Source organism: Bactrocera dorsalis, chromosome 1, assembly GCF_023373825.1.
Source record: "Bactrocera dorsalis isolate Fly_Bdor chromosome 1, ASM2337382v1, whole genome shotgun sequence".
Classification (NCBI taxonomy): Eukaryota; Metazoa; Arthropoda; class Insecta; order Diptera; family Tephritidae; genus Bactrocera; species Bactrocera dorsalis.
Window position 1 is genome coordinate 74,268,334 of NC_064303.1, and position 12,550 is coordinate 74,280,883.

Genomic DNA, 12,550 nt, shown 5'->3' on the forward strand with positions numbered 1-12,550 from the left:
TTAATCCTAGTATCATTTGTTCTGTGCTGTTTATTTGTAAAATGCGGATTTTTTTGTTGCTGTTGCATCTTTTTCTCCGAATTATTGTTTATTCCTAGTTTATATTGGTCTTCAATAGACGTTGCGAAGTTTGAAGCAAATAAGTACCTTTCCCTGTTTGACTCCACCTCCTGGGCTAATGCCAGAGCGCTAGGTAGGTCTTTAGGGCGAGAGGCAAATAGTATGTCACATAAAGGTCTTTTAAGGCCTGATATAAAAACTCTTAAAGCGTCCGCTCTATATTTTTCGCAAATTGATTCTGATACTTGACCCTCATGGGTCATTATGGTTTTATTCGTGAGGAGAGTTAATATTTTCTCAACCTCGTCGAAATATCGAAGCACAGATAGGTTACCCTGACGTAAGGTGGATAATTGCTGTTCAATTAAATATATCGGTCGCTTGTCCGCGTACGTAAAGTCTAGTCTCGCGATTATTGCGTCGAAATTCAAAACAGTGCTGAAGGATGCCAAAATGGCATCAGCAGAAGCTTTTATTTTATTCCTAATTATACCAACTGCTTGGTAAGTTCTAGAGCTTCCCTGGTAACTTCTGAAAACTTCATAAGATGTATGGGCAGCTTGTCGCCAAGACACATATGTACTGATTTGTCCGTCAAATTCTGGTAATGATTTTACCAGATCAAGTGGTTCGTCACACCTTACGTTCGGTAATATTTTTACCGGTTGGTATACTTTTGGCGTTTGACCAGTGGTCAATGTAGTCAATTGCTCCGTTAATCGTTGGAGCTTAACCTCGAAAGTCTGTCTTTGTTGTTCAAGAGCGCTTGAGACGGCTGCTTGAACCACTGCGGTTGCCTGATTTGAATCCATTTTAATGGTCACCTGTAGTTTTATAATTCTTTCTAAGAGGTTTTCTAATTCTGAGTCACTCATAAACTTGGAAATTAAAATTGAATAGAACTTGTAACCGTTCTTATAGTCGAATCAATCAATCACACTCTTTTGTTGATATGGCTAGATAATTTCAGTTATTTATTACAATTTTCTTCACAAATTCTGTTTCCTTTTTATTAAACTCTGGAAAATTTGTTTCACAAAATTTTATGATTAGCTTCTTATATTTCTAAAATAAATTCCTTTCCGTCTACTTCGAAAACTTAGTTTTAATTCAAAGGAAATTATAATGTTTTTATTTTAATGAGCACTCTACTTACAATATTCGAAACATGATTTTATTATAAACTGCTTTCTGATGAATCCTCGGATCCTTGGAGTCCTTGTAGGATTGTAGCGATTCTCTGTGAGTCCTTGTAGGATACGTTTTTAAAGATTGTAGCGATTCTTTGTGAGTCCTTGGGTCCTTTGAAGTCATTAAAGGCACTCCACCGCAAAATACCTTGGTGATTTTTACTTTCTGGAGAATCCTTCGTATCTTCTTTACCCGGTTGGGCGCCAATTATTTTTAGGCACTTGTGTGCTTTATTCAGGCTCGATCAGAACTAACTTTAAAACATTCTTATTCTTAATTCTAAGCCTAAGCCGTCCTCACTGCCGCTGCCGTCGTCGCTGCCGTCGTCGCTGTCGTTGCTATGTTTTGTCAAATGCAGTGTCAGCGAATCCCACGATTACGCCGACTTGCGTGTAGTGTGAGTCGTTGTTTGTTTGCGCTATATTTGTGCTGCGCCAGCGGATCCCACGGCTACGGTAGTTTGTGAGTATCGCTTGTTGTTGCTTGTCGTTGGATCATAGCTCGGGCCGTTGGTCATGGATTGGTGTAGTGTTAATGTTCAGCATTGCCTGAAACGGATGTTAGGCAGACAATGCTGACTTGATATTTTGGTGGTTTGCGTTTCGAGTTAACTTGTACACGCACTGAATTTCATCATTCAATAAAAAATTGCTGGCGGTTTGCTGATTCCATAACTAATCCCGATGAAATACTAAATTATCCAACGGAGTTTTTGAACTCTCTTGAGTTACCAGGATTTTCACCACATAACTTGCAACTCAAAGTTGGTACTGTTATTATGATATTGCGTAATTTGAATCCATCGCGACTTTGCAACTCGACTTTCAGTAAAAAGACTTATGCCGAATTTGATTGGGGCAACCATTATTAACGGAAAGTACGCAGGTGAAAATGTATGTATTCCTCGAATACCAATGATTCCGACTAATCTTCCGTTTGACTTCTAACGATTGCAATTTCCATGTTCGCCTTTCGTTCGCAATGACAATTAACAAGTCGCAAGGCCATGGGCAGTTATACGTTGCATGTTCACGAGTGGGGAAACCACCCGCTTTGTTTGTATTAACGTCAGGCCAAAAAACAAAAAAATGTGGTTTACCAAAGGGCACTTCAATGAAACGGATAATTTGCGGACACGTATAACGCTTCGATTCAGTATTTACTTTGGATTCAATTTCATTTACTTAGAGAAGTTCAACTAAATAACACTTCATTTTTGTAATCGAAATGAATTCATTACTGTTGTGAAATGAAATATAACTTTTCCTTTTCAAATATATGTGGGAATCTATGGTGAATGGGAATTAGAAAAAGACGAAGATTAGAGAAAGCGGCAAGAAGAGTTATAGTTGAACCGCGACAACCAAAGTGAAAAGACGTGCCCACTAAGTTCCACACCTATTAATAAAACTACATTTATTATATGAACATATTATTATATAAACAATAAACCTATATCTATTACATAAACAATAAAACTACATTTTGGGGGCTCGCCCGTTTTGTGTGGAAAAATGGCTTGTTGATGTAATTTGTGGAAATCCGCGTTTGTGTAAAAAACCAAGCACAGTAGCTTTGCATAAATTTGTGTTCGGGTGCGATGGTGACCGAAATAATCGAAAGCGGTTGCGCGAGTTTATTGGTTTTAATTTCGTCGAGCAGAGCGCGGAGTATGTCGAAAAAATGAAGTACATTGAGAACAATTTAACTCAAGCAGATCTGGTGTCCATTTGCCATGTCTTGGGCATGAGGCATAATGGTGAGCAAGTGGCTGGTAATATTTTTCGCAACTTGCAAGAGGGCAATTTGTTGAAATACGACGTAAATGACGACGATGCTTCAAACGACGAATCGGATGACGAAACCGACAACGAGGCATACGAAGATGTAAGAAGTACAAATCACTCAGTCACAGCAAACCAACGTTCAACACCAAAGAGGCAAGCGCAAGACAGAGCAACACGATATAGCGCAAGCGCCAACGACGACAGAGTCGACAGCGTTAGACGAGAACGTTGTGCGCAGAACGAAAGCGATAGAATGACGACGGCACGCTTTGCAACACGAGGATTGAACGAGGATTGAATTCATGGAACGCGTTGAAAACAGCGCTGCTAACAGAATTCAAGTCCAATGTAAACAACAAGCAGATACACAAATTGCTCGCTCAGAGCAAACGAGGTAAAGCCGAAGATGTTTTTGAATTTTTTTATCGGTTGAAAGACATTTCGTCAAGAGGGCATATTGACGACGATGCTCTAATGCAATATCCGATAGACGGTATAGACGGTAAAGCAGCAAATAAAACAGTTTTGTATAATGCAAAAAATTAGACTGAATTCAAGGAAAAATTGAGAGTGTACAAAATAATGAGCGAAAAAGAGAAGAGTGAGACTATAGTGCGTGTAGAGGACAATTCAAAGAAGAAGTTAAAAAAATTGCTTTGTTTTAATTGTGGTGAAAGGGACACGCATCAAAGAAGTGCCAAAATAAAGAAAAGGGTACGGCCATATTGCAAAAAAATGCAATACAAAGAAAACAAATGACCCAGTCAGAAAAGTAAACACGATTGATGCAAAGAGCAATATAATGCATAAGACGGTAAACATTGGTGGTTGTAATTATTTGGCTCTGTTTGATACAGGCAGTAGTGCGAATTTATGAGCAGTGAAATTTATAATAAAAGGGGGGTCTCTCATCCGAGGCTGTGTTTGTTTTTTCATTGGGAGTGTTTTTTTACGTGGCGGGTCCCAAACCCAGCGCACAACCCTAAGTAGGGGATATTTCGCCTTCTCACATTAGCTCGCCTTCAAACGGATGTTCTTAGGCTACCCAGAGGATACTTGGTCAAAGACCGGAAGTCGTGAGCTGCTTGAGTCATATGTAAAAGAATCGTTTCTGGCCACTCTCAAGTAAATGGCGATCAGAGAACTTTCCTCACTTGCGTGAACTTCTACACATGACTCCATCCTCCTGACGAAGTTCGAATAGCAGTTGCCCGCCTGAAGAACAACAAAGCGGCAGGGGCCGACAGATTGCCGGCCGAGCTATTCAAACACGGCGGCGAAGAACTGATAAGGAGCATGCATCAGCTTCTTTGCAAAATATGGTCGGATGAAAGCATGCCCAACGATTGGAATTTAAGTGTGCTATGCCCAATCCATAAAAAAGGAGACCCCACAATCTGCGCCAACTACCGTGGGATTAGCCTCCTCAACATCGCGTACAAGGTTCTATCGAGCGTATTGTGTGAAAGATTAAAGCCCACCGTCAACAAACTGATTGGACCTTATCAGTGTGGCTTCAGACCTGGTAAATCAACAACCGACCAGATATTCACCATGCGCCAAATCTTGGAAAAGACCCGTGAAAGGAGAATCGACACTCACCACCTATTCGTCGATTTCAAAGCTGCTTTCGACAGCACGAAAAGGAGCTGCCTTTATGCCGCGATGTCTGAATTTGGTATCTCCGCAAAACTAATACGGCTGTGTAAACTGATGTTGAGCAACACGAAAAGCTCCGTCAGGATCGGGAAGGACCTCTCCGAGCCGTTCGTTACCAAACGAGGTTTCAGACAAGGCGACTCCCTATCGTGCGACTTTTTCAATCTGCTGCTGGAGAAAATTATTAGAGCTGCAGAACTGAATCGAGCAGGTACAATCTTTTATAAGAGTGTACAGCTGCTGGCGTTTGCCGATGATATTGATATCATCGGTCTCAACACCCGCGCCGTTAGTTCTGCTTTCTCCAGACTGGGCAAGGAAGCAACGCAAATGGGTCTGGCAGTGAACGAGGGCAAGACGAAATATCTCCTGTCATCAAACAAACAGTCGTCGCACTCGCGACTTGGCACTCACGTCACTGTTGACAGTCATAACTTTGAAGTTGTAGATAATTTCGTCTATTTAGGAACCAGCATTAACACCACCAACAATGTCAGCCTGGATATCCAACGCAGGATTACTCTTGCCAACAGGTGCTATTTCGGACTGAGTAGGCAATTGAAAAGTAAAGTCCTCTCTCGACGAACAAAAACCAAACTCTATAAGTCGCTCATAATTCCCGTCCTGCTATATGGTGCAGAGGCTTGGACGATGACAACAACCGATGAGTCGACGTTGCGAGTTTTCGAGAGAAAAGTTCTGCGGAAGATTTATGGTCCTTTGCGCGTTGGCCACGGCGAATACCGCATCCGAAGGAACGATGAGCTGTACGAGATATACGACGACATCGACATAGTTCAGCGAATTAAAAGACAGCGGTTACGCTGGCTAGGTCATGTTGTACGGATGGATGAAAACACTCCAGCTCTGAAAGTATTCGACGCAGTACCCGCCGCGGGAAGCAGAGGAAGAGGAAGACCTCCACTCCGGTGGAAGGACCAAGTGGAGAAGGACCTGGCCTCGCTTGGAATATCCAATTGGCGCCACGTAGCGAAGAGAAGAAACGATTGGCGCGCTGTTGTTGACTCGGCTATAATCGCGTAAGCGGTGTCTACGCCAGTAAAGAAGAAGAAGAAATTTATAATAAATTAATTAAACCACGGTTGAACAGCTGCTCAGTACAATTGACAGGTTTTGGCAAATCAGCTAGTGTTAAGCCATTTAATCCAAACCATTGTAGTAGACAATGAAAATTTTGACTTACTTTTTATGTTGCGCATGCAAATCACCTTGATGTAAATGTAATAATAGTTGCGTATTTTTGTTTAAAGTCCGAAATTTTAATAAATTCATCAGGTTTAAAGATAAGAAAACTTTTAGATACAAGTCAACATGAAGAACTCAGTCAGTGCTTAATATTGACGTGGCTGATGAGAGCGAGTATATTGACATAGGCGATACGGTGAGTGCATCGGCCAAGCAGGAAGTGTTTGAACTTATTTCAAATTATAAACCCTTAAAGTCGAAAACAACAAACATTGAATGCGTATTATTATAAAAGACGATTTACCAATATTTTCGCGTCCACGTAGAATGGCGTTATCTGAACAAGATATCGTTGACGATAAAATCGATGAGTGGCTAAAAAATGATATTATTAAAGAATCAAACTCTGAGTTTACTAGCCCGATAGTTCCTATTAAAAAACGTGACGGTTCTCCGCGACTTTGCGTAGACTTTCGCAGAATCAATAAGGTAATTATTGAAGATCGTTTCCCTTTACCATTAATAGAAGACCAGTTAGACAGACTACAAGGGGCAAGAGTATTTAGTACCATTGACCTGAAAAACGGATTTTTCCACGTGCCTGTTGCAGAGTCAAGCCGAAAGTATACGTCGTTTGTTACGCAAAACGGCCAATATCAATTTCTGAAGGTGCCGTTTGGGCTGTCAAACTCACCAGGCGTGTTTCAACGACATATAAGCGCTATTTTCAGGCATCTGTCGCGTAAAGGTATTGCTTTGCCTTACGGTGACGACATTATTATACCTTCTAAGGACGAAAACGAAGCTGTACAAAATCTCAAAGAAGTCATCAACGTATGTAAAGACTATGGCTTAAAATTAAATTTGAAAAAAATGTAGTTTTTTAAAGACGCGAATACAGTTTCTTGGTAATATCATTGAGAATCAAAAACTGTACCCATCTACAGAGAAAATTGATGCAGTAATTAGGTTTAGAACTCCACAGACGTTGAAGCAGTTAGAAAGTTTTTTGGGCTTAACCGGATACTTCAGAAAGTTTATCCCAAACTACGCAGTAATTTCACAGCCGTTGTCGAATTTAACTAAAAATAACGTAAAGTTTGTAATTGGCGTACAAGAAGAAGCCGCAATCAATCTTCTGAAAAAACTTTTAACTGAGAATTCAGTACTAAACATATACAACCAATCGTACGAAACTGAGGTGCATACAGACGCTTCGATAGATGGATTCGGTGCAGTTTTATTGCAGAAATTACCAGACGACTCCCAGTTACACCCAGTATATTTTATGAGCAAAAAGACACAGCGAAAGTATACTAGCTATGAATTAGAAATATTGGCGGTGATTGAAGCTCTGAAAAAATTTCGAGCTTACTTGTTGGGAACACATTTTAAGCTAGTTACCGACTGCAACGCTTTTACGAAAACCTTAGAGAAGCGGAATTTGTGCCCGAGGGTGGCACGTTGGGTTCTTTTCTTACAAGAGTTCGACTATACCGTTGAGCATCGTGCTAGACGGCGTATGCAGCATGTCGACGCGCTCAGCAGATACCCGATATTGACGATAACTAAAGATGATGCTTGTGTTGGCATTGATAGGGCACAAGCAAAATTAAAAAGCTATTAAAGAAATTATCAGCGATGAAACAAAAACATACGAGAATTATTTTCTTAGAGGTGATATTTTATACAAACTATTAAACGACGTTGAGTTGCTAGTAGTTCCAAAAGCAATGCAAAGGCAGATCATTGGCAATGGGCACGACAGAAGTCATTTTGCAGCAAAGAAAACAAAAGAATTGATTTGTAGATCTTATTATATACCACAATTGGAAGACAAGATTAAGCAGTACATCGAATGCTGCATACTCTGTATCATGAGTAACCGTAAACGAGGCAAACAGGAAGGGTTTTTGCATCCGCTTCAAAAAGAAGACGTTCCATTATATACTTACCATATTGATTTCTTGGGTCCATTAGATTCAACACATAAAGACTATAAACTCATTTTAGCCGTTATAGACTCTTTTACTAAGTTTTGCTGGTTATATCCAACGAAGTCAACAACGTCGAAAGAAGTAATTACACGGCTTAGCAATCAAAGTTCATTGTATGGCAATCCAGCGTGTAAATACTGCGATGACGAAGGTATAAAGTTAATGGTCAAGTGGAGAGACTGAATGCAATCATTATCTCAGTCGTCTCTAAGCTAAGCATCAACGATCCTTCTAAGTGGTATAAGAACGTTAGTAAAGTACAACAGGCGATCAACTCAACATTCTGCAGAAGAATAGACGCTACTCCTTTTGACTTATTGATTGGTACAAAGATGCGAACTCGAGAAGATATTCAGTTACGAGACTGTATCAGCAAAGAATTTTTATGACAATCGACATGACTTACAAACAAAGGCAAAAACAACTATTTTGAAGGTACAAAACGAAACCAAAAAGACATATAATCTACGGCGTAAAGCACCACGACAGTATAAAATCGGAGAACAAGTAGCTATAAAGAGAACGCAGTTTGGTAGTAACCTTAAGCTGAAGCCAAAATTTGTGGGTCCCTATCAAATCGTTAAGGTCAAGTACAACAATTCATATGACGTTCAGAAGATAAGCAGCGGTGATGGTCCAAAAAATACAACGACTTGCGTAGAATATATGAAACCATGGTCCACGTCCAAAGACGACGCTGATAGCAACGAAGCATCCGAGACGGATACTTAGTCAAAATGGCTGAATGTGGGAATCTATGGTGAATGGGCATTAGAAAAAGACGAAGATTAGAGAAAACGGCAAGAAGAGTTATAGTTGAACCGCGACAACCAAATTTAAAAGACGTGCCCACTAAGTTCCACACCTATTAATAAAACTACATTTATTATATGAACATACTATTATATAAACAATAAACCTACATATAAAACAAAAAAAAGTTGTTGCTTTATCATTTAATCACCAAACGAAATGTTACATAAAACGAAGCCATTTGGTGGCGAAACGGAGTTCGCCGGGTTTGCTAGTACATATAGTAGTTGCTAGATTCCGATCGTATGGTTCTTGTTTCACATCGTAAGGTATTTTCCAGGCTTTGATTCTGGCAAGTTGAAAGAGTATAAAATGTTCGGTTGCAAACTTATCCCTTTCTTACTTGTTTTCTAGATCGTTTTACCAAATTTAAGTAAGTGTATAAATATACATATAAACAATACAAATGTTCAGACTTTTCAAAAGTTTATTTTCACAGGTTACAGGGAAAGTGCGTTTGTGTTTGCCATCTCCGCTGCCGGTGTAGCGCATAATGTTGCTCGTGCTTGCAGTCAAGGACGTCTGGTGTCATGCGGTTGTGATCCTTCAATTAATCGGAAAACGCTTAATAGAAATCTGAGAAGAAGCCTTGATAAGGAGAAGAAGCTATTTTTCCAATACTTAGAAACAAACCAAATACTAACACCTGAAGAGGAGAAGAAGTACGAAAGGGCGAAAATTACCAGCCGTTGGAAATGGGGAGGATGTTCTCATAATATGGACTTTGGAGTTGAATTTTCTAAGTTATTCTTGGATTGCCGTGAGAAGGCTGGAGATGTACAATCAAAAATTAACCTGCATAATAATAATGCTGGACGAATCGTAAGTAATTTAGGAATAATAATTGATTTCATAACTAGGTACAAATTCTTTTAAACTAAAATAAATCTTTCACCAAATAAGACTATAAATTTGTTTTGTATTATTGAATGATTTTTTAAAGAAACATATTTTTTCAAATAATACAAGCCGCAAAGTTTAACGTTTCAAAAACAATTAACTGAGAGAGAAAAGATATCCGCTCATCAAACAGAACACAATCGAATTTTTAGAACTTCTTCAAGACTTTTGGATAGGGAAAGTACTACTTTCCTCGTGTTTTCAATAACCCTAATATAATATAATAATAATTAAAATATTTAGATAATCAAATTTGGGCAATAAAGAATCGTAAATGTGCTCAAATTTTTTCTACTTGCTGCCACAGTTGAACGCCACTCCCTCCATGTTTTGAAGTTGAAGAAAGATTTCTTGCTTCAAAGGGCGTACCAGGGTTTCGTCGCCTTTTATGCCGTTAACGTTGCAAACGCATATAAGAATTTCATGAAATTTGGCGCCTGTGATGCTATTAACATGCGCATATTCTGATCAAAACTTTCAAAACGCATATGTTTTATAATTCATTTAATTGTATTTGTATATATTCCAGCGAGATAAAGGTTCACCGCTTACATTTTTCTTTAAAGAATGCTCCGAAGAAAATTCTAAATTCTAAAAAAATTGATTAAAAATGAAGAAAGTGAAGCTCTTTAATGCGTTACTATTTGGTAAGTTTTTCGTGTTTTTATCAAATAAAAAAATCAAAAAACAGAAACGAGACTCAGCCACAAAATTAAAAGAAAACCATTCCTTTTTATACATAAATACTTATTTTCATAACAAAATTCATACATGTATTTTCATAAATAAAGCAAAATTAATATGCATTTTTTTTTTATTCTACTATTGACCTTGGGATAGAAGAATTCTCCGTTAACTTTGGCATCGAAGAATTCTTCGTTAATTGAGGCATCGAAGAATTCTTCGTTAACTGTGGCATCGAAGAATTCTTCGTCCCTATGGTAAACGAAAGGGGTGATCTGTTACTTTTCGTAGGACATCGTCGTGTTAATTTTCATCGGTCGGAGTAAGCGATACTATCATGCTGCATTGTTTACCTGGCTCGATTACCAATGTCTACCATATCCCGCTGGGATCATACAGTGGTATAATCGTCATTGACTATTGTTGAAATGAAATAATATAAGTATGAGTATATTCACTTGATAGTGTGCTTAACACTAGTTTCTTGTATGCAATGCTGCCCGCAAGGCGCAACCACGTTTAGAAGAGCAACCATGTTTAGACACTGTGATGCGAGGAAGCTACACCAGACATTTTTCTATCATTAGAATGCATGGCAGGCTCAATAAAGAAATTGAAGGTCCTAAAATCACCAGTACATTTATTTCACGAACGACACCGGAACAAACGTTAATCAGCAGAGTAAAAATACTGAAACACGAAAATGCAACATTTCGAAACTAAATACTTGGAAATTAATCTCCGCAATAGACAACCAGAACACATCTTGTAGGTCCCACAAAATTGCAAGGAAAATTTTCGAGCCCAAAATGCTTTATATAACAAAAGCCTATCAAAACTCAATACCTAAAGCTTCCCAAAGCAAACATAAAGTAGTAGTTTACTGGTGGACTGAGAATATTGGTCGGAATATTCCCTGAACCCTGGAAAAAGCAAAAGTTTGTGCTAATCGTTAAGAGAAAAGGAGATTCCAACTTGTCATCAGCCTTGTCCACTATGCATGCTTTAAACAGCACGAAATCTTTATGAAAGGTTACTTAAACCAAGACTTAAAGCGGGTTTCGGGTGGACTCGGCAAATCAACTCTAGGAGCTATAAAATGCGTAATTGAAAATGTAGAAACCGCGTATGCAGGTAGCATAAATACAAAAAATAGTGTTGTTGGCGAATTTAGATGGCTGGATATGATCGAAGGATATTCTTAAGACGCAAAATGAAGTAAACTACCTAGGCGTAAGGATGAACCCCAGACAAACCTTATGGCACAAATCCAGTACGCCTCAGGAAAGGCAGCGAAAATCACCTCCCAACTTAGCAGACTAATGGCCAAACGTGAGGGGCCCCACCTAAGAAAACAGAAAGCTCCTGTAATCGATGACAATCATCGTCCTATTATACGAAGCAGAGATCTAAGCAGATGTGGTTAAAAAGGAAACCGGCGTAAGGTGGGCGGGGGTGCGCAGATGTAAATCTATCAATGAGATAAATGGAACGCGACCCTGAAGTAGTGAAAATGTGGTTCTAAGGAGAGCGATGTTTTCTTAAAGCGAAGATGTGTAGTGACCGGATGGGATTTTCCACCTCCTCATCCGCAAAAAAAATGCTCGCGTGTACGAAATTTCGTCTCCTCATCCCGATTATATATATATCATATATATATATATATATATATATATATATATAACTTGATTAAATTCAGTTGATACAAACATATGTTAAGGGAACAAAACTTTTATACTCTACTAGAGGACCGGCTTACGTTTTACTGTGGCTGATACATAGATAGTACTACTAATACCATCTATATGATTTCTATTAGTTAGATTATAAGTATTAGTTAAGGAATAATCGCATTTTTGATGAAGCAACAAAAATGAATCAAAAAGCATTTCATGCGTTAAGAAAGAATTGGTTTTTGGGGTAAAAATACTATTGAATTTGGGCTGTGCATCAGTGAAATCAATCAAGTCCAATCGATTGTCAGCCTGGTGGACTGCATATTAAGAAACGGTTCTCAAGCGTGGAAAGACAAAAAAATCGGCTGGCAAGGTTATGGCATCAGTCTCTTGGGATGCCCGTGGAATGATAAATGAGCCAGTTTTAATTCATTGCATTGTGTATTTGATTGCAGTTCTATTCTACCATTCCCAATATTTAGCAATTTTATTATTTTTCAGGAAGGATCAGTTTGAAATTGTACGCATATACATACTATGTATTCATCGTTCCCGTTTAAATATTGCATTGCTCTGT

The 12,550-nt window shown here is 38.8% G+C and overlaps 2 protein-coding genes across 2 annotated transcripts in view; both read left to right on the forward strand.

The window, feature by feature from the left end:
• LOC125776860 (protein Wnt-10b) overlaps positions 1-12,550 on the forward strand; it is a 595,050-nt gene that overhangs the window by 395,750 nt on the left and 186,750 nt on the right. The window contains exon 4 of the mRNA XM_049450534.1: positions 9,153-9,535. Within this exon, the coding sequence (XP_049306491.1) occupies positions 9,153-9,535 (383 nt within the window). The remainder of the gene's footprint in view (positions 1-9,152; positions 9,536-12,550) is intronic.
• Positions 1-12,550, forward strand: part of LOC125777001 (uncharacterized) — a 447,720-nt gene that overhangs the window by 337,376 nt on the left and 97,794 nt on the right. The gene's annotated exons all lie outside the window — the stretch shown is intronic.